Source organism: Carettochelys insculpta, chromosome 1 (genome assembly GCF_033958435.1).
Source record: "Carettochelys insculpta isolate YL-2023 chromosome 1, ASM3395843v1, whole genome shotgun sequence".
NCBI lineage: Eukaryota > Metazoa > Chordata > Testudines > Carettochelyidae > Carettochelys > Carettochelys insculpta.
In genome coordinates this window covers 266,939,182-266,965,585 of record NC_134137.1, presented here as the reverse complement: position 1 = coordinate 266,965,585, position 26,404 = coordinate 266,939,182, and the positions used below count along the sequence as shown (strand labels likewise).

At 45.2% G+C, this 26,404-nt stretch overlaps 1 protein-coding gene across 1 annotated transcript in view; it reads left to right on the top strand.

The window, feature by feature from the left end:
• SLC13A4 (solute carrier family 13 member 4) overlaps positions 1 to 26,404 on the top strand; it is a 53,280-nt gene that overhangs the window by 14,345 nt on the left and 12,531 nt on the right. Inside the window, exons 4-11 of the mRNA XM_075001168.1 lie at positions 2,783 to 2,834; positions 5,221 to 5,260; positions 5,827 to 5,904; positions 9,880 to 10,070; positions 14,027 to 14,146; positions 22,007 to 22,108; positions 24,018 to 24,119; positions 26,111 to 26,208. Coding sequence (XP_074857269.1) covers positions 2,783 to 2,834; positions 5,221 to 5,260; positions 5,827 to 5,904; positions 9,880 to 10,070; positions 14,027 to 14,146; positions 22,007 to 22,108; positions 24,018 to 24,119; positions 26,111 to 26,208 — 783 coding nt within the window. The remainder of the gene's footprint in view (positions 1 to 2,782; positions 2,835 to 5,220; positions 5,261 to 5,826; positions 5,905 to 9,879; positions 10,071 to 14,026; positions 14,147 to 22,006; positions 22,109 to 24,017; positions 24,120 to 26,110; positions 26,209 to 26,404) is intronic.

The window sequence follows — 26,404 nt, the reverse complement described above, 5'->3', positions numbered from 1 at the left end:
TTCAAAAGGAATGGGCTTGTGTAGACCCAGCCAAAGAGAATGTTCCCAGGTGATATTTCTGTTGATTTCAATATATGAAGTAATGACCTTAGATGTGGTATTTAATTCTAACCTTTGAAGGGGTCAGATTCTTTGCTAGTCTATGGCTACTTTACTTGACTTGAAAATGGCCCAAAACAACCAGAGCATACAGGCCATTTAACCTGCATGTACAGCTGCTTTGTTTCACTGGAGCTGTACAAAAGTGTTTCAATTTACCTCTCCCTTTTAGCTTGCAAGTATCACTGCCTTTTCCGCCTCCCTACACACACACATCTATTTCCCGTACTCCTCTACATTTCCTGGATACAGACTTGTATAGACCCTAATTTCTCCACCCTCCTGGTCTACCTGTTTAGTAGATCCGGTGCAACGTATTCTTTTGAATATTTAGACCTAATGATCATTTTGTGCCATTACTTTTCATAACTGAATGTTTAGCTGTGACAAAGAAATCCCCCCTTTTCAATATGGCCCCTGTCTCTTACTGCTGTCAATGAAACTTAAGCCAAAACTGCTCTCAGAGCAGACAGTGGCCACATATGCTTTCTGGAGGCAGAGGGACTCGATGCCATTAAGAACAGTGACAGAGAGGGAGAGATGGTGTTTTTTTCAAAATGGCCAGCCACTGCGGACAGCTGTCTCTTCAGTTCTACCTAGAATAATGAGATATGGAAGAAATTTTGAATGAGGGCCAACTTTTGTAGACTTTCTGAGCTGAACATTGTGTCTCTCAGCCCCTGCTGAAGGAGAAATGTTCAGTTATAAAAAATATGAAGGGAAATGACCACAATCTTAGAGCATCAAATAAATAATAAAATTGAATATTTAAAAATAATAATCAAGTGTAGCTTGTGCACAAGATTTCAGTACATTTTAACAGTATGGGAAGTTCAAAGAGTGGGTTGTTCTGATATGAAAGTAAGTAAGAAAAATAAAAAGTCTAATATTGGGTGCTGACTTTTTAAAGATCCCACTTTTACTTTCTAAACTAAGATATTTACTTTGAAGTTCTTACCACTTACTGTAATTTGGGGCAGGAAACAATGGCTGTGTCTACACTTACCACCAACTTTACTCCTCAAAAAGGGAATTCGAAGTAGCACGGGCACTTTGAAGTGCCCATGGCTACACGCATGCCAGCACTTTGAAGTTTGATGCTTCGAAGCTGTCGCAGAGGAAAATTAGCCTAATGAAGTGCTGCGTATTCACTGCAGCACTTTGTTAGTAATCTCCCATGGCCCTGATTACCTGGCCCCCTTCGAAGTTGGGGGCAAGTTTAGACACAGCCAATGTGTTTCAAATGAGGAGCAAAGAGGGTGAATTTTTGCTTTAAGTGCAAGTGTTAATATTAATAATGGCAGCCCCCATCCATGCTTCTATAACACATTACCTAAAGTTCTGGATCATCTGCATCAGAAAGAAGATAACTAATTATGCCACATCTGTGGGAGTGGAGGAGGACAAAAATAGACAGGGCATAGCACTCTCTTTCACTACAGGGCATACTTAAGTTTGTTGGGTCTCTTAACTGCTTTTCCAAACCTTGACATGTTTGGATTTTTTGTAAGTGTAACTCTAACTCTGAACTTCCTGGGTTTGTAATGTTTGGTCCTGGGCTAATTTACATCATAGCACTAGTTTTTTTTTAACACTTAAGTTACTGAAACATATTTTCAACCTCAAGTCCCTGTTGATATAGTATTTTGTCTGGCTATTAATAATGGAACATGCTTATTCAGCACTGACATACTTCCAGCACACAGAGGCAGGAAACTAAAGGTGGAGATACACATCTCACAGAACTGGAAGGGATCTCAAGAGGTCAGGGAGTCCAGGCCCCTGCCCTGTTGGCAGGACCAAGCACCATCCCATTTTCTTTTTAATCTATTTGCCTCAGGTCCCTAAACAGCACCCTCAGGGATTGAGCTCATAACCCTGGGTTTAGCAGGCCAATGCTCAAACCAGGTGTATTTAAGCTGTTTTGGTATGAAACAACCTCCCTTCCCCATGCCACCACTATAAGTAGACAGCCAAGGGAGTTGATCAAAAGTACAACAATAAAGTCCCTGCGGCCTATGGGCAGCTACACAGTACCTCCATGATGCTGTGTTAAAGCCCCCATCCCATTCTGGCATGACCCTTGTGCAATTCTCCACTTATCAGCTGAGGTCTATTTCACCCCATGTGCCACTTGAGGGAATGTATGGGGACTGAAAATCCCTTCTTTTGATTTTTGGATTTGGGGGTCTTCCATCTTAGTACTGACTATATCCAACCTGGCTTAGCCTCCCAGATCTAAGACTGAGGCTGTACACATGTGGTCACATAAGGTATGTTACTGTTGGGTCTTTATTAGCCAAAGTTAAATAAACAATAAAATATGGAGTAATCATAGCGCTATAGAAGACTAGGTTTGGAACACATCTCAGAGGACATCCAGTCTAACCACTCACTCAAAGCAGGAGCAACCCCAACTAAATTTTTTAGTCAGCACTTTGTCAAGCCTAGCCATAGAAACCTCTAAGGATGGAGATTCCACCACCTTCCTAGGTAATTCCAGTGCTTCACCACCCTTCAGTAATAAGATGATGAATTAGGTCTGGAAGTAGAAGAAAGTGTTTATGGAAACAGTTCTAAACTGAAGCCAAGGAAAACAGCTCAGCTTCCATCTCTGACACTCTCTCTCTGTCTCTCTCTCTCTCTGTCTCTCTCTCTTTCTTCCCTCTACCCATTACTTTAGGTCTCAGTGAAAAACATGGCCAAGTTTCAGTGGAGCTCATCTTCACCAATGAGTAAGAATGAATCCTGGGCATCACTACTGGAGATTTGAACCTATGCAAGTCGCAATGAGATGAACACAGGATTGGCAAAAAGAAAGGGCAAACAGAAACTCACAAAAGAACATTTTAGATGTGCTTGAAGGGAAAACATTATGTGAGGAGTGGGGTTTGGGTGATAAATGTCCCTATTTTATAAGTGTATTCTCTATGCCATTATCTAAATCATTGGTACAGATACTGAACAGAACCCATTCCCAAGTTGATCCCTGCCAAACCCCACTCAATATACCCTTACAGCATGACTGTGAAGCACTGATAACCACTCTCTGGAAATGGTTATCCAGCCAGTTATGCACCCACCTTATAGTAGCTTATAATAGCTCCATGTAGGTTGTACTTCTTTAGTTTGTTAGTGAGAGGGATATAAGAAATGGTGCTCTCTGCTCAACATTCTACTCCTAGAACAGATTTGATACTAGACTGAAATAGCTCAGATGCCACTCTCAGGCTACGTCTACACAAGCCCCAAACTTCAAAATGGCCACGCAAATGGCCATTTCGAAGTTTACTAATGAAGCACGGAAATGCATATTCAGCGCTTCATTAGCATGCGGGCAGCCGCGGCACTTCAAAATTGACGCGCCTCGCCGCCGCGCGGCTCGTCCTGACGGGGCTCCTTTTCGAAAGGACCCCGCCTACTTCGAAGTTCCCTTATTCCCATCAGCTCATGGGAATAAGGGGACTTCAAAGTAGGTGGGGTCCTTTCGAAAAGGAGCCCCGTTGGGACGAGCCGCGCGGCGGCGAGGCGCGTCAATTTCAAAGTGCCGCAGCCGCCCGCATGCTAATGAAGCGCTGAATATGCATTTCCGCGCTTCATTAGTAAACTTCGAAATGGCCTTTTGCGTGGCCATTTCAAAGTTTGGGGCTAGTGTAGACACGGCCTTATTGTTATTGGACTGATTTCCCCGAACTCCCTCTCCTGCCTTTTTCTTTTTACTTTATTGTTATCTGACATGCAGCTGTGCTGTAAAGCATCAAGCTCCAAATGGGACATTATCCAATTAACTTTAATTTATCCAATTTTCCAATATTATCCAATATCCAACATTATCCAGTTTATGCCATATTAGCCGTGTCTACACGTGCATGCTACTTCGAAGTAGTGGCACTAACTTCGAAATAGCGCCCGTCATGGCTACACGTGTTGGGCGCTATTTCGATGTTAACATCGACGTTAGGCGGCGAGACGTCGAAGCCGCTAACCCTATGAGGGGATGGGAATAGCGCCCTACTTCGAAGTTGAACGTCGAAGTAGGGACCGTGTAGTCGTTGCGTGTCCCGCAACATCGAAATAGCGGGGTTCGCCATGGCGGCCATCAGCTGAGGGGTTGAGAGATGCTCTCTCTCCAGCCCCTGCGGGGCTCTATGGTCACCGTGTGCAGCAGCCCTTAGCCCAAGGCTTCTGGCTGCTGCTGCGGCAGCTGGGGATCCATGCTGCATGCACAGGGTCTGCAACCAGTTGTCGGCTCTGTGGATCTTGTGTTGTGTAGTGCACCTGTGTCTGGGAGGGGCCCTTTAAGGGAGCGGCTTGCTGTTGAGTCCGCCCTGTGACCCTGTCTGCAGCTGTGCCTGGCACCCTTATTTCGACGTGTGCTACTTTGGCGTGTAGACGTTCCCTCGCAGCGCCTATTTCGATGTGGTGCTGCACAACGTCGATGTTGAACATCGACGTTGCCAGCCCTGGAGGACGTGTAGATGTTATTCATTGAAATAGCCTATTTCGATGTGGCGACATCAAAATAGGCTACTTCGATGTAGGCTTCACGTGTAGACGTAGCCATTGAAAATGATAACCTAGTAGTATATTTTGTAATGGAAAAACTAGAAAAGTAAGATGAACTTAGAATGTATTGGAAAGGTAAAGCTACAAAACTAATTGGAAATAAAATATTATTCCCCTGTATAAAATTAAAGTGTTGTTCAGTGGAGGAAGTGACCAAGACTGTTATTCCATGAGCCAGAAGCCACATAAAACAGATGTTGGTCACATTTCTTTAAGGAGCTACTGGAAGATACCCAGATGCTATGATAATGAGGAAGGTATAAAAATAGACATGTTGGGTGTTTTCAGTGATTTGCTCCACTGTGATAATGACATTAAAAGTTTAGTTCCATGGAGGTGGAACCCCATCATCATAGTGCTAGAGATAGACGTTTGGAACAAAGTGACTCTTCCCATGTAGCCAGCTGAGAGGTCACTTGAGACATCAGAATAAGTAGAACTTTTCACAGATTCAGCAGATCCTAGTTCTTATTCAGGTGCTCCATCACCTGCTCTGAACATGTGCCTTTTGGGATAGCAGAGAAAACATAACTAATTTTTTTTCTTTGTTTTCAGTGCTGCGACCACAGATTTCAGCTCCCTGGTGCACACTAAGGTATTGTGATAGGCAGAACCTATGCCATGTGAACAACACTCACTTTAAAGCAGGAGTGATCAAAATGTGGCTCACAGAGTTCTCCAGTGTGTATGGCACACTCTTCTATCTTTAGCGGGAGGTTGTCCTTGTAGAGTCCATACATTACAGCATACCGTGTGTTAGCTTCAGCCTATCAGCCTGGCTCCAGAGATCCGGATTTGGGCACTCCTACAGTAAGGGATGGTCAGTCAGCTAGAGCACTCTACTGGCTGGCTATTCTACACCTCATAAAAGCAAGGTTCAGGTGCCTTTTGTTAGGTTTATGCTGGATTCTACTGTCAAAAAGTTGCCATGTTGCCAGAGTGAGGTGAGCTAAGCTGACAATTTAAATTCTAAGATTTTTTAAAATAAAAATACCTACTTTTATTTGATCTGCTTTAGTACATAGAATAAGTGTTCAGACAAATCACAGGTGATTTACTGGATGAGTTTCTGCCTGAAATATTTACAAAGCACCCTTGAATGTGCCTCCTGGAATGAGAGAGAGATTATTGTCTAATCAAGGGGCATTTGCCTTCCTATAGAATATGAATGGTGTCCACATGATAGCCAACCCAATCGGAACTGTAAATCCCAAAAACAAGGGGCAGCATCTACCTCAGGTAAGAGGTGGTAGTTTTCTGGAGGAAACAAGTCTGACACATTATTCCAGCTTTCAGGTGCTTATCTTCTCAGCAGCTTCCCATGCAATCTTTGCCCCTACACGCTTAGAACATTCGACAGTTAGATCTATGCTGGTTCCTGAGATGGCTTCCACTTTTGGTTTCTCCCTTTACTGCCCTGTTACATCTTCTGTGTTTCTTTGGCATAGCTAAAAGTTGAGAGGAACCCTTTTCATAGAGGTGTGCCTGCAAGGTTATTTCCATAGGCATTTAGAATCATATATTCCACAACGTAGCTGTATAGTTTCCATTTCTGTTTTGCTTTTCCACTTAGTTTCCCCAAATATCCCTCTGAAGGTAACTCTATAGTTTTGGCATAGATCACTGACTAGAGTCAAATGTAAAGCAGCAGAAACAGTTGAAGCATCTTGTAGACAGCCTTACTGTCAGTCTTCACTCCCAATATCCCTGAACTTCCTTTCTTTTGACAACCCACTACACACACACTCTCCCTCCCACACACATGCATATAACAGACACTTCTGCCAATACACCTCAATCCTGATCTGCATTTCCTACTTCTGATCTGGGGCATGCCTGTGTTTGGACTTTGGCTCCATGTATGTCCTGCTTTTATGCCCAAACAGGTCCCAGCAGAGGTTAGTCACCAATTAACACATTTCCTTGTATGTATGGTTTGAAATAGATTTTGACACAGATCTTTAGAAAAGCTACTGCGTGTCCCATGCAATTCAGCTTCTTCTCAACTCAAGGCCACATTCAGTGGTCACGACCAAACTCGTTTCAGTTTTAAATGGGGGTTTTCATGAGATAGGCTACAGGAAGATTGATTAAACCCATAGCAGCACCACATGCCTTAGGAGAACACAAGCCCATTACAAGCCAACAGAATTTTACTGTTGCAAAAGAATCCAGATTCTGTGCTGCTGGTGCCTTTTTCCTGGGCCTACAGTAGTCTTTTCTCTTTCTCCCTTCCCTGTTCTGTAAGTGTTAGGAATCTGGGAGTGATAGCTTATCTTTTCTTTTTTAATTTAATACCTTGATTTCTCAGAATCAACCACTAGTATTGAATCTTCTTTGTATCACTCTGCTTTTTGTGGCCACATTTTCATCTACCTTTTTTTTTTTCTGGCACATATGCTAACAGCTGTGCAGTAGGTATCATAGCTAACTATCTTGCACCTTCCCTGCTCCTAATATTAGATTTCAAATAAAGGGTACCATACATTGCCTGGAGACTTCTAACATGCATCAAGAACTGTATGTTCTAAACACTAAAATAATAGCATTTGCTCCTCCAAGCTCATAAAGATTTCCTGGTATTCAGATGAGATCCCACTGAGGGCTGGAACAGAGCCAAACTCTGCTCAGAAGTCTGATTATGGTTTATCCTGCATTTTGGTTTCTGATCAAGCAGTTTGGAGTTACTGTACAGGTCTCTAGTTCTGATCCCAGTTAAGTCCCATGAGATTAAGAGTTGCCTGCTCTTACACAGGCAGGCTATTTATTTATAACCTACTGGAAGATTTACCCAGCATTGCTTGGGTTCTTTACTCATTTTTATTTATTTAAATCATTGCCCAGGGGTGGGTCTGGGGCTGAGGGTTTCAGTATGCAGGATACCCCAGGAAGAGAAGGCTGCAGCAACTCGGGGCCAGGTCAGAATCACAGAATCGTAGGGCTGAAGGGACCTCAGGAAGTCATCTAGTCCAGCTCCCTGCTTCAAGCAGGATCAACCCCCACTAAGTCATCCCAGACAGGACCTTGTCAAGCCAGGACTTAAAAACCTCCAGGGATGGAGAATCCACCACCTCTCTAGGCAACACATTCCAATTCTTCACCACCCTCCTGGTGAAATATTTTTTCCTAGTATCTAACCTACACCTCTCCCTCTTCAGCTTCAGACCATTACTCCTTGTTCTGCCATCTGACACCACTGGGAACAGTTTCTCACCCTCCTTTTTAGACTTCCCCTTCAGGAAGTTGAAGGCTGTTATTAAATAACCCCTTTCTGTAAACTAAACAAGCCCAAATCCCTCAGCCTATCCTCATAGGTCTTGTGCTCCAGCCCCTTAATCATTTTTGTTGCCCTCCGCTGAACCTGCTCCAATACATCCACATCCTTTTTATACAGGGGGGCCACAAATGGACACAAAATTCCAGATGTGGCCTCATCATTGCCGAATAGAGGGGAACCACTACTTCTCTAGATCTGCTCGAAATGCTCCTCCTAATGCACCCTACTATCCTGTTAGTCTTCTTGGCTATAAGGGCACACTATTTACTCTTATCCAGCCTTTCATCCACCATAACTCCTTGGTCCCTTTTCATCATACTGCTGCTAAGCCAGTCGGTCCCCAGCCTATAGCAATGCTTGGGATTCTTCCATCCCAGGTGCAAGACTCTATACTTCTCCTTGTTGAACCTCATCAGATTTCTTTTGGCCCAGTCCTCCAATTTATCCAGGTCACTCTGGATTCTCTCTCTACCTCCAATGTATCTACCTCTCCCGCTAGTTTTGTGTCATCTGCAATCTTGCTGAGGGTGCAATCCAGTCCCTTATGCAGGTCATTAATAAAGATGTTGAACAACACTGGCCCCAGAACCAGTCAGTGGCACTCCTCTTGAAACTGACCGCCATCCAGGTATTGAGCCATTGACCAGTACCTGTTGGGCCTGACCATCAAGCCAGCTTTGTATCTATCTTATAGTCCAAGGATCCAATCCATATTTCATTAATTTATGAGCAAGAATGTTGTGGGAGACCATATCAGAAGGTTTGCTGAAGTCAAGGTATATCACATCCAGTGACTCCCCAAGTCCACAGAGCCTGTTACCTCATCATAGAAGCTAATCAGATTGGTCAGGGAGGACTTGCCCCTGGTGAATCCATGTTGGCTACTTTTGATCACTTTCCCCTCTTCCAAGTGCTCCAAAATGGATTCCTTGAGGATTCCCTCCATTATTTTCCCAGGGATTGAGGTAAGACTGACTGATCTATAGTTTGTTTGCCTTTTTCCAGTCATCCACTATCTCCCCCGATCTCCAAGAGTCTTCAAAGATAATGGCCAAAGGTTCATCAATGACATCTGCCAGTTCCCTCAGTACCCTTGGATTTGTGTACATCTAGTTTTTTTCTAGATAGCTCGGAACTTGTTTCTTCCCAACAGATGGCTGCCCTCCACCTTCCTATACTGCATGTCTAGGACCGACGTGTGGAAGTTGACTTTGTCCATGAAGACTGAGGCAAAAAAAAAAGCATTGAGTACTTCAGCTTTTCCTACATCATCTTGTTACTCTTCACATCCCTTGCCAGCTGCAGTTCCAATTGTGCTTTTGCTTTCCTGATTACTCCCTGACATTCTCCAGCTGTGTGTTTATACTCCTCTTTAGTCAACTGTCCACATTTCCATTTTTTGTATGCATCGTTTTTGAGTATAAGTTAAGGATTTCTCTGTTAAGCCAAGAATCACCTCTCCATGGCCACTGAAGCTTCAGCAGGCACAGATATGGGAAAAGTGCATGTCCTCTGGCTGGGAAACAGACAGACTCTTTCAAATATATAGTAGATAGCTGTTCGTTTCTCCGTCCCTGCCCTCTGCTGCACCAATTGTGTTGTAGTTGTCCTGGTCCCCGTCTCTGGCCCCTTGCTCTTTTCCATCCCATATCCTCTGCTGCCCCACATGTGGTCATTATATAGCAGAGAATTCCAGGCACATCCCATTTTTCTGGTACAACTAAACCTTTACTTTACGTTGCGTTAAGAGGAAGCTGTATACCAAATTTGATGGTCCTATCCCTTACTGTTTAGGAGGGGTTCTTGAACAAACAGACAGGCAGATTATCCCATATATAGCAGATAGACATATTGGCACTTAGATTTTCCCTCTCTGGCCCAGGCAAGACTGATGATAACGTCTAATACTCCTTGTGGCATATTTTTTATTTTTACAGGCTCAGTTACTTGTCCTGCCTCCTAATCCCAGAGATTTGGATTTGAACAGTAAATATCAGTATCAGTCCAGGCATGATCACATGGTCTGCAAGTGCCTCTCATTGAGCATCTCATATGCTGCATCCATTGGGGGACTGACCACCATCATAGGGACCTCCACTAGCCTCATCTTCTTGGAGTACTTCAATAAGTAAGTGATATTGCACAATCTCTACTACTAGATTAGGGACTTGTTTGCAACTACCATCACCTTGCAGACTCTGAGTTACTGAGGTCTAGCAGAACCCCTGCAAGATATTTCATGAAGAGGTTTTTTTTTATTTTATCTCATATACTTTCTCTTTATGTATATATACTTTCTTCACCAGATCTTTATTACCAAGAGTATTTGACTGAAATCAGGATCTTTATTTTTATGTGCCCATGCCTCCATGGTAGATGACCTCTTTTGAAATGATCTGGCATTCTTTTATACTGTATACATATATTGACATAGACCGATGTTTGTCTGCTTCTTTTATTAGAAAAATGCAATGTATTTGAGGGTCAGAGATAATTTCCCAGAGTAACTTCTGAAATGGCATATAAGATTCTTGTGAAACTGATTTTTGGGGTGAACTCTTGTTGGAAGGTTTTGGTTTTCAAGTATCCAGAAAGAAGATGTGTTAGTGTATCTTGCTGTCAGTTGTTTATTTATTTATTTAATTAATTTAAAATATTTTTACCCCACCTCTCTATTTAAAATACTTGAAAATATAGAAACAAATTAAAAATACAAAACTACAAAGAGACATAAAACCTACTAAAACATCTCAAAAGAAGGAGCACGCACATAAACTCAAACATCAATTAAAGCATGAGTGAAAAAGAGCGGCTTTAGCCTGGAGCTGAAACAATGGTAACATTGGCTCCATACAAATATCCAGGGAAGATAATTCCACAGCCTGGAAAGCAAAAGCCATGAAGCCCCTGTTCTGCAAGATATCAGTCTTGTCTCCCGAAGGGGAGGAACACTGAGCAGAGCCTCCCCAGCTGACCTCAGTCCCAGAACAGGTTCATTTGGGAGAAGATGGTCCTTCAGATACCATGGATCCAATCCATTCAAGGCTTTATAAATCATAGCCAAGCCCTTAAATTGTGCCCGGAAACATATTGGGAGCCAGTTCAGCTGCCAGAGCACTGGCATAATGAGTGTGAGTTAAAACTCGAGCAGCCGCATTCTGGGCCATTTGAAGTTTCCAAAGACTCTTAATGGCAGTCCCATGTAAAGTTCATTACAATAATCCAGTCAACATGTAACAAAAGCATGGATCACTGCGGCCAAGTCATGCTTGTTCAGGAAGGGTGGCAGCTGGCAGATCAGGAGAAGCTGCCCAAAAGCACTCTGAGCCACCAAAGAAATTTGATTTTCAAATATTCAAAAAGGGTCCAGGAGGACTCCCAAGCTGCATACCTCTTCTTTCAGGGGAAGAGTGACCCCATCTAAAACAGGTACCATACTACATTCTTGACCACATGGTTTCCTGATCCACAGGACCTCAGTCTTATCTAGATTCAACTTTGGCTTATTAGACTTCATCCGGTCCATCACCACCTCCAGACACAGGTTTAGATCCGTTGCCACCATACCTGGTTCTGGTGTGACAGGTAAATAGATTTGGGTATTGTGGCAAGGGCCCTTCTTACCCAGACCACAATCCAGTTTAGTTTCTTCAGTCTTTCCAGTCTCTTGCTCCTTTTCCCCCCAGGGGTTGGGGTTTAGAATAGGTCTCCAAGGCAGGGAGCCCGGCCACTGCTCCCAGGGCTCCCTCCTCTGCTGCTCTGTCCCAAAGCTGGTCTGCCTTGTTCTCACTTTAAGCTCTCTGTCTTTTCTATGCCTCTCCTCCTGTCCTCCTTCCCTCTCCTCCCCTCCTTCCACCTTAGGAGTTTTTAAAGGCCTCTTATCAAGCCAGTAGTGGAGTCAGCTGGCCCCAGTTTGGCTGAGCCAGCTCCCACCCTGCTGCTTGTAACTGCCCTCCTTGTATTTAGCAGGTCCTTCTGCCTGCTTGGGCTGCCTTCCTCCCTTTATGGAGGAGCCCTCTGCCCTGGCCCAGCCATAGTATCACTTGCATACTGGTGGCAACACCTTCCAAAACTCCTTACAACCTCTCCCAGTGGCTTCATGTAGATGTTAAACAGCATAGGAGAAAAGATGGAACCTTGTGGGACCCCATAGCATTATTGCCATGGGGTTGAATAATAGCCTCCTAGTTCTACCATCTGAAAATGTCCCAATAGGTAAGACGGGAACCACTGCAAAACAGTGTCTCCAATACCAACTCCACCAGGTGTTCCAGGGGGATACCATCGTCAATGGTATCAAAAGCCACTGAGAGGTCCAGGAGGATTAACAGGGCCGCACTCCCGCTGTCCATCTCCCAGTGTAGGTCATCCACCAGGGTGACCAAGACAGTTTCAGTTCCAAAACCTGGCCTAAAGGCAGACTGAAATGGATCTAAATAGTCTCTTTCCTCCAAGAATGCTGGAAGTTGCTATGTCACCACGCACTTGAGCACCTTGCCCAAGAATGGACTATTAGCAAATGGGTGATAGCTATTCAAGTCATGTGGGTCCAGAGAAAGCTTTTTGAATAGCAGTTTTATCACTGCCTCTTTCAAGGCAGCGGAAACAATTCCAGATCTGAAACACACATTAATAATCTTCTGGACCCAACCAGTGATCCCTTTCTGGCTTGATTTAATAAGCAGGGAGCAAGCGAGCATGTAGTCAGACGCACTCCTCCAAGCACTTTGTCCACATCCTCGGTCTGCCATAACTGACGCTGTTCCAAGGGAGAATGACTGGATGGTGCCCTCAACACATTGTGTGCCCCACTTACATAGCAGCCAGAGTCCAAGTCAGAATGAATGAGAGCGATCTTATCGCACCTCCAGCACTTTTTGGTTCTCGCAAGGTGCACTCCTAAACAAAGTGGGGAAAGTCTGGTGTCAAGACAAACCAGCAGTCCTGTAGCACTTTAAAGACTAACACAATCATTTATTAGGTGATGAGCTTTCGCGGAACAGACCCACTTCTTCATGTCTGGCCCACAAAAACTCATCACCTAATAAATGATTTTGTTAGTCTTTAAAGTGCTACATGACTGCTTTTTTGTTTTGTTAGAATACACACGAACACGGCTACCTCTCTGTCACCATTCAAAGTCTGCTGTATTACTCTTTTTATCTTTTGTGGCCCAAGACAACAAGTGCACAGAAATTGTGGGTGAAGTCCTTGTGTTACTGAAGTCAGCAGAAGTTTCAGTAGAGCCAGGATTTCATCCCTTGGACTTGCCTGTACCTCTGAAGTTATCTCTACCCTTGCTATCATTTTATTAACGAGTGAGTGAAATCCTGGTGTTATTTAAGTCAATGGAAGTTTCAGAAGGGCCAGGATTTCATCCCTTGGTCTTGCTGTACCTCTGAAATTATCTCTACCCTTGCTATCATTTTATTAAAAAGCAATTAACTGGATTGAAGCAGTTTGGCACACAGCTGGGATGAAAGCCTCTTCAAAACAATTGTATTATAATGGCCATTTGATGATAAATTTAAATTCTATCCTCAAACTAACCTGTTATTTCCATAGCCATTGTAATTTTTGCATATCACCTAGATTACCCCAACTATGCAGCAGTGTATTTTCATCACAAAATCCTTGGAACAAAGACTTAGTTTACAGAGATGCTGATTTCTCTTGAGGCTGAAGATATATTGATCTGTGAGCTTTCTGACTGAGGTTAATCTAGGTCAATATTAATGTCTTGTGATACAGAAACTGTTTTTCGCTGAAAAATGAAGTTGATACATATGTTGTGGCATGCATTTTGAATCTCTGTTATGCTAGGTCAACTTAATCCCCACTGTTGTAGCAATAAAAATATGTATCATCAAACATTTCTAAAAAGTGGTAAACTGAACACATGCTGGTCTATGGTGTGATGTTGATATAAAAACTAATCTGGCATTCATTCAGGAGAGACTTTGCCATGCACTTGTAATTCAGACTGCAGTTAGCACAAACTCATGCTAATACACCTTTTACAATACCACATATGTGTGCGTAGCTGCATGTTGCTTGTATGGCCTTTTTTTTTTCCCTTTACAGTCACTATCCAAATGCTGACGTGGTGAATTTTGGAACTTGGTTTTTGTTCAGCTTCCCCATCTGCCTCATCATGCTGGTCCTGACTTGGTTCTGGATGCACTGGCTGTTCCTGGGATGCAAGTGAGTGCAGGTTGCTAGAGGTGTGTGAGAATCCCAGGGCTAAAACAGCAGGAAGGGTGGCAGCTTCCTCCCAGTCCTGCTGTTAGCCCACTGGGAGCCTTAAGCGGAATATCCTCCCCACAACACATATTAATAGGGAGACCCCCCTGGAACTGCTCAGTGCCCTAATTAATAGCTTACTCTACTTATGCCAATGGCCTCTGCTTCAACAAGTAGGAGTAGAAGAGGCGTACTTAGTACTTTTCTGCTTCTGTCTATCACCATCTCTGCTGGGAACCACCATCTGAGGATACACAAAAGTACTCACTAACAGTCATACAGGGCAAATGCTGAGTCACTATTTGTCCCCTTTACCAGGCCATGGGTCCCATCCATTCCCTAGAGAAAGTCTCCTTTCCAAGTAGCACTGGATGTGCAACGATGAACTTTATTGATGCTTGAGTGCAGTGGTTGAGTACGGCTGATGAAAAGCTATGCCTCACATTTTGTTTGTTTGATGGGAAGAGTTTTAACACAACCCTGCCTTGATCAAGCCCATTAGCCAGTCCTCTGCTCAGAAGGTGCATCTGAAGAAACAAAAAAAAGCCAATTAGCAAAAACATGCCTGATTCTCTTCTCCCACTGCTGTATACCAGGAGAGATGCCACTGAAGTCACTGGGCTTACTTTGGTTTCAGACCAATGTAAATGATGGGGAAATCAGGCTCACTGTATCTTTTGTTCTTTTATGATTGTTGTACCTATATAAAGTGCCATACACACAGTCCCAGAGACAAAGGCCTATTTTTATCAACAGTACAGAACAGACAGGCAGTGGAGTGAAAGGTTTCCCTCACACCCACGTTGAAGGGATGTGAAGGTGTTCGGTCACCGTGATCCTGTAGACAATAGCCTCTCTGAGGAACAAATAAGAGCCAGTTGTGAAGTCTAGAGGGAGTTTGGTTGACATCCCTAATGTATTTCATGTAGGAAAATGAATAGGTGTTAAATGATGATTGCTGCTGGTTGTTATTGATCTTGAGTGCATTTAAAGAGGTAGATAGCTCTGTGTCCTTCTCGCAGTCAGTCCCCTAAGTCTTCTAGTTTCCATATAAAAGGCTATAATAAATTCGATTATTTTTTAATCCTGAGAGAAACAGGCCCTAACATGACCCTCAATTCCTTTATTTTTTAAATAAACAGCATTGGAATTCCACATTGCTTCCAAAAACTCACCCTGAAAAATGTTATTCTAAAGAACACCAGTGAACTGACATATTTTTGACCTTTGTGAAGTGTTGGTCAATCCCAAGCCTTTTTAATCTAGGACCCCGGTTCTTTGCAGTTCATTAGGGCAGGGGAGTGCAAAGTGGCCAGTGGGCCCCATCGGCGGATGTGAAATTTCATAAGGGTGTGCAGCACGATTGGATGCTGGGTGTCAGGCACATCCATCTCATTAAAACTGTTGAAATAGGTTACTGTTTTTAAGCATCTGTATTTACGTTTATATACCGATTCACAAAGTTTTTTACATTCCACAGACTTATTTTCTTACATGTGCTGAAAGTTTTTTTTCATATGAACGTAAACAAAATTTCTATCAGTTTTGGATTACATTAGACAGGTTGTTGGGAGGGGAGGCGGAACTGCTAAATGCAGGGATGAAAAGTGGAGATGGACGTAAAAAGTTTACTCCTTTAGGTTACCAGTTTGACTACAATCCGTTTCCTCCTGAGCCTTGGCAAGAGCTATTGATAACATGTTGAAGCAGTGTCTAATGTAGTGCTGGCTGATCAACATCTATGGGATTCCTGGTAATGTGCATGCCTTTCTAATAGAACACCTGCTATCAATCTTCTGCCCCAAGTGCAGTGTCTGGAGAAACTTTCCAGGTTTTCTTTCAAACCTAGAACACTGAAGTTCTGCAGTCAGAATAAAGTAGGGTGATGAGACAGCAAGTGTGGAATAAGGGATGTAATAGATACCTATATAGAGCCCTGAATTATTGGGACTGTCCCTATAAAATCAGGATATGTAGTTACCCTAGAACGTAAGATATAGTCTTCTTGTAGGTCAAAGAGGGAGGGAAAATGGGCCTATAAAATTATTCATACCTGAAAATCGGGGCAAAAAAGTACTGTGACAACTTGGAACAGGGGAATGGGCAGTTTCCAGGGACATAGTTTTCACTTCTGCTAGAGCTAAGCAGAGTAAGTATTGCTGCAAATATCTATGGGTCCATTTTACAAAAAGTATTTTGGTACCTAGCATTGCAGATAGACTCCTAGGGCAATTTACAGAAACACCTCAGCGGGTTAAGTTGCTGTCTCCCTCTGGAACAGAAGAGCAGAATGTTGCTGCAGCAGTTGAGGTATAATCAAGTAACACTACCAGAAGCAACACAGAGAATACGGTGAAAAAAAGCTTACAAGCATCTCAGTTTAAACGAATGAGCCCAGACTTTGTGACACCCAGAGGCAATTTTCCATGAGCCTGAGGGCTTCACCTAATTAGCATATAAATGTATGTGCAATTTAAGTGCATTCAGCCATAAAATGTGTTTGCTTTCGTTTCTCTTTGATATAAGTATAGGAATTGTTCACTGGCAGAACAGTATGATCATCTGCTTTGACATTACCCTTCAGTTACAGAAAGAGTGGTATCTTGTAAGAATAATCCTGGTTTCAACAGTTAGCAGCGTCCACCCTAGCTGACTACTTCGAAGTAGCTGGATCAACTTCAAAATCGTGTGCGTCGCATCTACACACACTGTGCGTTACTTTAAAGTTGAAATCAAAGTTAGGCAGCAAGACGTCGAAATCGCTATCCCCATCAGAAGATGAGAATAGCGCCCTACTTAGACGTTTAATGTTTAACGTTGAAGTAAGGTGTGTGTAGACGATCCGCGTCCCACTGCTTCAAGATAGTGGGGTCCTCCATAGCAGCAATCAGCTGAAGGGTTGAGACGTGCTGTGCAGCCCCTGCGGGGCTCTATGGTCGCCATGTGCAGCAGCCTTAAAGCACCACGGACCTGGATATCCTGTGGCAGGAAGCTGAGAGCGTGAAGGCAGAAGCACAGACACGTGTTCACCCTGCAAACCCTCCAGAGGCCCCTATCCACCACCCAGCACCCATGGCAGCCAGCCAGCCCCCTGAGCGTCCCCAGGGCACACCTCCCAGGGGGACCCAGGGCTTGCAGTCATCCAGCTGGAAGGGGGGGAAGAGGTGGCAGGACCCCTCCTGGACAGACACTGAGCTGTTAGACCTGCTGGGGCTCTGGGGTGAGGAGGAGGTGCTACGGGTAATGGAGAGCAAGTGGCAGAATGTAAAAGTGTTCACCCAGCTGGCTGAAGGCATGGCCACCCAGGGTCACCCTGCCCACACTCCTGACCACATCAGGAGTAAATTCAATGATCTGCAGCCAGTGTGGGGCCACCCCAGCTGCTTACCTCAATTGCAGGGAGCTCAGAGAAATCCTGGGCCCCGGTACACCTCCTCTCCCCCGGCCACCCTTGACACCATGGCCAAGGAGCCCCAGCAGGCCTTGGAGCTGGAATCCATCCCGGAGGCCAGCCCTGCACCCCAGGGGCCCCTGGAGGAGCCTGCCCCTGGGACAGCGGAGAAGGGGGTCCAAAGACAGGGAGCTCCTCATCAACCTCCCCTCCCACAGCTCCAGCAGGGCATCTGCCCGACAGGTGTCCCCCAGTCGTGGGAGTGGATTGTCAGGTATGTATCCCACAGGCGCACACCCCCAGGTTATGTGGTGGGGGCACGGGACATGACCAGGGCCCCCACACACACCCAGCCAACCCCAGCCCACCACGGCCCAGCCAGACCGCAGCTCTGAGACAGTGGCACAGCCTCCAGGGACCATCAGCACCCACCCCCACAGACAGCACCACACCCCATCCCCAGAAGGGATGGGGGGACCTGAACCCCTGAAGGAGGCTGCCCATGGGGATGATGCGCCATGGGCAAGAGGCCAGGGGACGGGCACCTGACGCCCATGGGGGGAACAAGGGGGGTGGAGGGTGGGGGGCATGGGCCCAGTACTAACGGCTGTCCTGTCTCTTTCCTGCTCTTTCCGCAGTTGCACCATCTTAAGGCCATGACAGCACTGTGGTGTCTGTGGTGCCAGACAGCCCGCCGGGGACACAGCACCGTGGCAGCTGGCCTGGGCAGGGACCAGTGCTGGGACCAGCCCACCACCACCAGCGCCAGCCACAGGTGGCTGCCGACCCCCAGGTCCTCGCTACCCTCCAGCACCAGATTGAGGTGGCAGAGTGCCGGCTCCAATTGGAGGAGCGGGCACTAGCCTGGCACCAGGAGGCCTGGGGCCCCTTCATGAAGACATTTGACCTCATCGCAGGAACCCTTGAGCGGATTGTGGACCAGCTGCTGGCTCCCACTGTTCCAGTTACCATCCCTCCCAGAGGCCCTCCTGCGCTGGAGCCCACCAAAGCGGACCACGGTCCTCCAGAGCCAGCCTGGCTGTATCTACAGGTCCTCCCAGCCCCAACCCAGCCTCAATGGGGACTCTGGACCAGGCATGGGTCAGGCCCCTCCACGTCGAATGAGGGGCTATGAGGGGCCAAGGACTGGACCACTCAGGCCCCCCTCTATTGTACATAGCTCCCCACCCACCTCTGTTGTAAATAGTTGTGTCCCATGCCCCTTTAGGTAGCTGTCCCCCCCATGAATATAGTTCCCCCATGGATGTTCGTTTCTGTAAATAATTGGTCAACACGTTTGGGTTCGTAAATATTATTTCACGGGTTTATTTTTAGAAACATGTGTCTTGTGCTCTTTAGGGGTGCAGTGTGTGGGCGGTGGGGGCAGTGTGAGAGAGGCCTGCCGGGGATGGCCGTGATGGCACTCACCCCTCAGTCCAGTCAAAATGGGCCCGCAGGGCTTCCCAGACCCACATCCCTTCATGGTGTGCCTGGCAGCTCGGGGCATCAGCCCCTTATCTGTGCTGGCCTCCACAGCCCACCCCTGCACAAAGGCCTCCCCCTTGCTCTCCACCAGGTTGTGGAGCATGCAACATGTGCCCACAACCTGGGGGATGTTGAGGAGACCCACGTCCAGGCAAGTGAGGAGACAGTGCCAGCAGCCTTTGAGGCAGCTGAAAGCCTGCTCCACCACCTGGTGCGCCTGGTTCAGGAGAGTGTTGAACCCCTCCTGGCTGGCATCGAGGTGGCCCATGTACAACTGCATAAGCCAGGCCTGGAGGGGGTAGACTCCATCTGCCACGAGGCAGAGGGGCACAGTGGTGTCCCCCAATGGGATCTCCCTCTGGGTGATGTAGGTCCCCACCTCCAGCCGGCGGCACAGGCCCTAGTTCCTGAAAATGAGGGTGTAGTGGGTACTGCCAGGCCAGCCAATATACATGTCCTGGAAGTGGCCCTGGCTGTCCACCATGGCCTGGAGGACCACCAAGTGGTAGCCCTTCCTGTTTATGAGGCGTCCTCCACTGTGGTCCAGGGCGCGGATGGGGATGTGGGTCCCTTCCAGTGCCCTAAAGCACTTGGGGAAGCATATGCCAGCAAACCCCGTGATGGCCGCATCCAGGTCCCTGAGCTGCACAAGCCTGTGGAGCAGAAGGACATTCAGCACGTGGACCACCTGTGGGGGGAGGACATGGGCACCCATGAGGGTGTGCAGGCTGTGCCTGCCCCCCCCCATCCCTCACCCCCGGTCCCTGACCCTGGCCCCCACCCCTGGGGTCCCCTCCTGGTCCCCTTCCCAGGCCCCTAACCCCCCAGGGTCCCCTCCTGGGCCTCCTTACCTCCATGACAATGTCCCCAACAGTGGCCTTGCCCACACCGAACTGGTGTCCTGCAGATCGGTAGCTGTCTGGAGTGGCCAGCTTCCAGACATCAATGCCGATCCGTTTCTTGACGGTGAGGGCGCACCGCATACAGGTATCGTGGTGTCTCAGGGCAGGGGTGAGCCACTGGCAGAGCTCAAGGAACGTCTGCTATATCATCCGGAAATTCCAAAGCCAGTAGTCATCGTCCCACTCCTCCAGGACCAGGCGCTCCCACCACTCCGTGGTGGTGGGGTATCTCCATAGGTGCAGGAGCACCCGGCGGGGGGGAGGGACCAGGTAGAGCCCCATGAAGGTCTGGGGCAGCCCCTTCATCCCCCTAGGAAGGCTTGCCTTCAAGGAGGTTCTGGGCAGCCTCCTGCACAGAACTGAACAGGGCAGCCCCTGCCTTGGTGACAGCCCTGAGAGCTTCTGGCTGCTGCTGCTGGGGGTCCATAGCTGCATGCATGGGGTCTGCAACCCTGGTATCAGCTCTACAGACCTTGTGCTGTGCGACTTGCTGTTGCCCCGGAAGGGCTAGTCTGCCCTATGACCCCATCCACAGGCTTTCCTGGACCCTTATTTTGAACGGGGCCAATTTTGTGTGTAGATGCTGTCCTGAGGGGCCCCTTTCGACATTGTGCATCACTGCATTGACATTGAATGTCGATGGCACCAGCCCTGGAGGATGTGTGGACGCAATGACTGTGGCCACACTTGGCCAAAACTTCAAAATGGCCATGCAAATGGCCATTTCGAAGATTACTAATGAGGAACTAAATTGAATATTCAGTGCCTCATTAGCATTAGGACACTTCCAGCTGCGGGGCTTCAAAAGCGCCGCTTTCGAGTGATCACAGCTCGGCACAGCTACACGGGTCTTCTTTTCGAAAGGACCCTGCACCTTTTGAAATCCCCTTATTCCCCTCAGCAGAGAGAACTGTATTTCAGCGCCTCATTAGTAATCTTCGAAATGGCCATTTGCATGACCATTTCAAAGTTTTGGGCTAGTGTAGACACAGCCCTTGTGTGTAGCAGCAATCTGTCGACAGAGTTTCCGTCGAGGTTTCTCTGTCTGCAGTGGCTCTGCCGACAAATGCTTCTAGTGTAGATATGGCCATGCACCACTCTGTCGACAGAGACCTACCCGACTGCACTGCCCTCTGGTGACAGAAAGCAGAATGGCAACTCTGCAAACAGGGCTGCCGGGCAACCGGAAGCCCTCTCTAATGACAGAATAGTAACAAAGAGGAAGCCGTTTTTACTATTTTGTTTGTCACTATTTATTTGTCACTATTACTTTGTTACTATTCAACATGCAAGGCACTACATTTAGCCGTTTCTAATGACAGAAGTGTGTACGCTACAGTTCTGTCGATACTCTGTCGACAGACTGTTATGCCTCAGATTTTTGAGGGATAATTCTGTCGAGGCAGAAGTCCAGTTCTGTCCAGATACTGTCAACAGAAGGCTTTATGAGTGTAGATGCTCCCTGAGTTCTGTCGACAGAACTCTCCAGTGTAAACACAGCCTGTATGTTCTGGGACACAGACTACCAATGATGTGCTGTGTGGTTTTAAGCTTCCCAAAACAGGCACAGTCAGAAGACTGGATAATGGGCTCAATGGAGCTTTGGGTCTGATTGGCATGGCCATTCTTATGTTTTTAGGGATTGCCTGGCATTGGGGCCACCTGGATGCTGCAGGCTTGGTGAAGCTGGCTGGTGAGGGGAGTGGTGGATCTGGGTAAAGAGGAAGTAGCATGGCTGGAATACTATTATGGCCCCCGCTGGTTGTTATCTAGGGGTATTGTTTAGGACAGTCCTGAGACTGCTCATGCTGTGGGTTGAAGTAGACCCTAGTAATCCTTGGAAATGGGATGAGTGCAAAGGTGCCATACAACAGCAACCTTCCCCACTTTTGTTCTCATGCTGTGCACTAAGCACATCCCTGCCAGCCCCCAGGATTAGATCCACTGCTATCTTATCTACTGCATGATTTGCTTATTAGGCTCATCTTCTTCTGAAATCTGACACCTGTCTCTCACTTTGCTGTGCCACATTATCCTTCTCAGTTTTAAAGAAACATGTTCTGTGAGCAAGAAGAAGAAGACCAAACGAGAAGAGATGTCAGAGAGGAGAATTCAGGAGGAATATGAGAAACTGGGAGATATCACGTAAGACTAACATATATTCCTGCAGAATTTGCCTTTCATTTTTTGGAACTACTCTTTGTTTTGTCTTCCAAGCTGAATTTGTCTTACATATGTTTGACTTCATCTTTCAGTTCTTTCTTCCTATTGAATCAGTCCCTGTATTTTGGAACTTGTTTCATTTTCTTTTCAGGATAGGTGTTGGATCTACTATAAAAGTAAGTCAAAAACAGAGAGTTGAATTAAAAACACCTTTTTATTTATTTACTTTACTTTACTTTTATTTTATTTTAAGGGGACACAGAGAGGGAGATGGGAAAGGCTGACACAGAGGTGGAGGTTGGCTTCAAACTCAATTCTACAGACCTGAGGGATAGCTCAGTGGTTTGAGCATTGGCCTGTTAAATCACAGATTGTGAGCTCAATCCTTGAGGGGGCCATTTAGGAACTGGGGCAAATAGATGTCATGGATGATGCCTGGTCCTGCCCTGAGGGCAGGGGACTGGACTAGATGATCTCCCAAGGTCCCTTCCAATTCTAGGAGATATGTATCTCCAATCTAAAACTTGAGTTCCAAAGAAGCAACTGCCCTATTTTCCAATTCCATACCTAATCTGGCAAAGAAAAGCTAATTCTGCCAGATGTCCACCTTTCAGGATGGGAGCTCTCTTCTGAGATGGGTTCTTCTTCAAAGAATACTCAGTGTTTAAGTGAAAGTTCATGCGATCAACTTTCAAGAGCTTTACACAATCAACTTCAGTCTAAATCCTGCTCTTATCCAGTTTCTGAACTCCAAACACTGATTTAGTTTAAATCAAATGCCAGATCAGAATGCCAACTGCTCATCCCAGCTTTCAAGTAGGTCTACACAGCAAAGTTATTTCAGCATAAAAGCTGTTATTTGAAAGTAACTATCCTACCATCTACACAATGCAACTGCTATTTTGAAATAATTTCAAACCAGAGCTGGCGTATTCCAAAATTGGTAAACCTCATTCTACAAGGAATAGTTCCTATTTCAAAATAGCTACTTAGAAATAGATGCTATTATGACAGGGAATAGTGCCTATTTCGAAATAAGCCACAGTGCATCCAATGGGTCTATTTCGAAATAGACTCTATGGCTGTGTTTACACTAAAGAGGAATGCAAATGAGGGAAATTGACACTGCAAACAAGGCACCGATTTGAAAGTGCCCTGTCTACTCTGCTTTTTTTCTTTTTGAAAGAATCTCTTCTGAAAACAGATTATGCAAATGAAGCATGAAATATGTAAATCAGTGCCATATTTGCATTTTTGATTTCCCTCATTTGCATTTCCCTTTTGAAAGCGGAATGCAAGTGTGGACACAGCATATGTGTGTAAACTGTGTTTCAAAATAGCGAAGTGCTGTTTTGAAATGCATTTTTTGTGTGTAGCTGTGTTATTTCGGAATAGCTCTTCTGGAATAGTTTACTTTGAAATAAAGCTACTGTATAGACATACCCTTAGTCTAGTATCTGTGTTGTGCTTAAAGTAATGGTTTATTTTAGTATTTGTACTTATATTTTTGTCTGATTTTTAAAATCACATAGAAAGCCATTTACAGTGCAGAAATAATGGTAGATCTTGTTGCCATAGGTCAGTTCCAAAATCATAGAAATACCGTAAGAAGACAAGATTTTGTGTTTGCTTGGGTTCACAAATGTCTCCTGTCAAAACAAAAGTATAATACTAACAATGAGATACTCAGCTTTATTCTTTTCAGAGGTAGCAGCAACGACACAAACGTAAAACTCTCGTTCAAAGTGATATATTTTAGTTTCTCTGTGTATTTTTAACTTGTGTATTGAAACCAATCTCTAATTTCTTTCCCTTTGTGGAATTTGTACCTGGATTTTGATATTAATCTCAGGTTATATTCTTTCTTTTTCTTCCCACCTCTCCTCCCTAGCTATCCTGAGATGGTGACTGGGTTTTTCTTCATCCTGATGACCTTGCTTTGGTTTACACGGGAGCCTGGCTTTGTTCCAGGCTGGTCATCTTTCTTTGAGAAGTGAGTAAGGTTCCCCCTTAATTAGCTGCTAAGGGAGGGTTCAGCAACAATTTGGACTTCCTGGGATTTTTGGTTTTTGATTTTGCTTGGTTTCTAAAATAATTTGTTTGATTGCTTTTTGGCTGTGTTATCTCAGGATGCCAGCAGAAATTTTGACAGAGACTGGACCAAATGAAATCTTAATTTTAAACTGAGGGTATTCACTCTTTTAGCTACACCTGTTCCCATAACCAAAACAACACCCCTTTCTCCAGATAACAGGGTGGCTCCATTAGGCTATGAGAAACAACATGAGAAACATATTCCTGGCAGAAACAGTGAGAGGGCCAAATTCTGAAGTCCGAAGCAAACAAGTTTTAAAAAAAGAAGTTCCAAAAATCTTGTTTGCTGCTAGGTTTGATTGTTGTTATAATTTACATGCCTGGGGTATCAGGCTTGGTTTTGTTTATTAGCACAGGGAGCATCAGATAACCCACAGACTGTTTTTAAAGTTGTCATCATTTCCAGCTAATCCATACAGATAAACAGTTGGATTTTCTCTCAGAATTTGTTTACTGATACTCAGTTCTTGTAAACATAACTCTTTCTGTCACTTGTAGTTTTACCAGGAATGCTACAGATGGTTTAGTACTTAAATCCTGAACAGATTTATTAGGATGATTCACAGACTTCAAGAGTTGAACAGACCATTATTAGTTATTAGAGTGCTAATAATTCTTGAATAATGACAGCATCTAGCTAGAGTACACAGACTCAAATCAAGGGAAAATACCGATTTATTCCCTTCATATTTGGAGGTAAATTTTCTATAGGGCATCTACTCAGTTTTCAGGATTTGCAAAATTGCGTTTGTTGAGCCCTGTGTGCATATCCAATCTGCAACCTACATAAATGACCCACAGATATTCTCATTTGTGGATCTGGATATCTGTAGATATAAAGTGGATATGTATGGATTTCCAGGGCTCTATGCATGTGCACTGATATATTTCCGTACATAAAAACTGCAAACATATGGGCTTGTGACTATAAATCTTGCAAATCTTGTGACTTGTAAATCTCTAACCACTTCATTACGGATATATAGCTACATTTGTGCAAGCGTTAAGAACTTTTCAATGCACACTGGACCAGATTCACAGTGGCTGGGTCTACACCTGCCCCTTCCTTTCGAAAGGGGCATGTTAATGAGCGGGTTCGAAAGATGCTAATGAGGCGCTGCTATGAATATGCAGCACCTCATTAGCATAATGGCAGCCACGGCGATTCGAAAGTGCGGCTTTTCGAATTGCATGCCGCCTGTGGAGATGGAACCTTCCGAAAGGACCCCTCCCCAGTTTTTGGAAGCCCTTCTTCTAATCACCAGATAGGAAGAAGGGCTTTTGAAAACTGGGGGGTCCTTTCAGAAGGTCTCATCTCCATGGGCGGCACGCAATTGGAAAAGCCGCATTTTCGAATCGCCTCAGCCGCGATTATGCTAATGAGGCACTGCATATTAATTGCACCACCTCATTAGCATCTTTTGAACCAGCTATTAACATGCCCCTTTTGAAAGGAAGGGGCACATGTAGACACAGGGAGTGAGATTAAATCAGTGTCAATTATTCACATCAGTGAAGTATATTGACTTGCATCATCTGAGGTGCCCGCCCAGTGTCACCATTAGGTTACTTGCAAAATGTTAAAGTGGTTGTCAATAAAGCAGAGTTTAGATGGCAAAGTTAGAGAGCAAAACAAACGTCACATGCAGGAAGGAGCTGAAATTATGTTCAGAGTATTTTTCTCTATCATATATAGGATAAATGTACAGCATGATGTGGGAAGGAAAGGTACCTCAAACCTAACAACACCAACAAGCTTGAGTAGCATGTTTAGCTCCCCATGCCTGCTGTTGAAAACATGGGGTTTTATACACAAACTTCACTATGGAAAACTTTTAGTATATCATTTAGTATATGTACATTTAGTATATCACAATGTTTCTTTCCTAGGAAAGGCTACCGGACTGATGCTACTGTCTCTGTCTTCCTTGGTTTTCTGTTGTTCTTGATTCCAGCAAAGAGACCATGTTTTGGAAAGAAGGATGAAGGTAAGAAGGATTCACCTACAATGAGACAACACACTTTTTGATAAGAGGCTTATTTTATGGCTAGTCTCTTATTTTTATGGCTAAATTAAGGTCCTGAAACTTTTCTGTTATAGTATTGGATCATGGTTTGGCAAAGGTTGTGAACTTCAGCCTTCAAAATTGCTGTCAAGTGTTACAATAGTGGAGGGAAATTAGA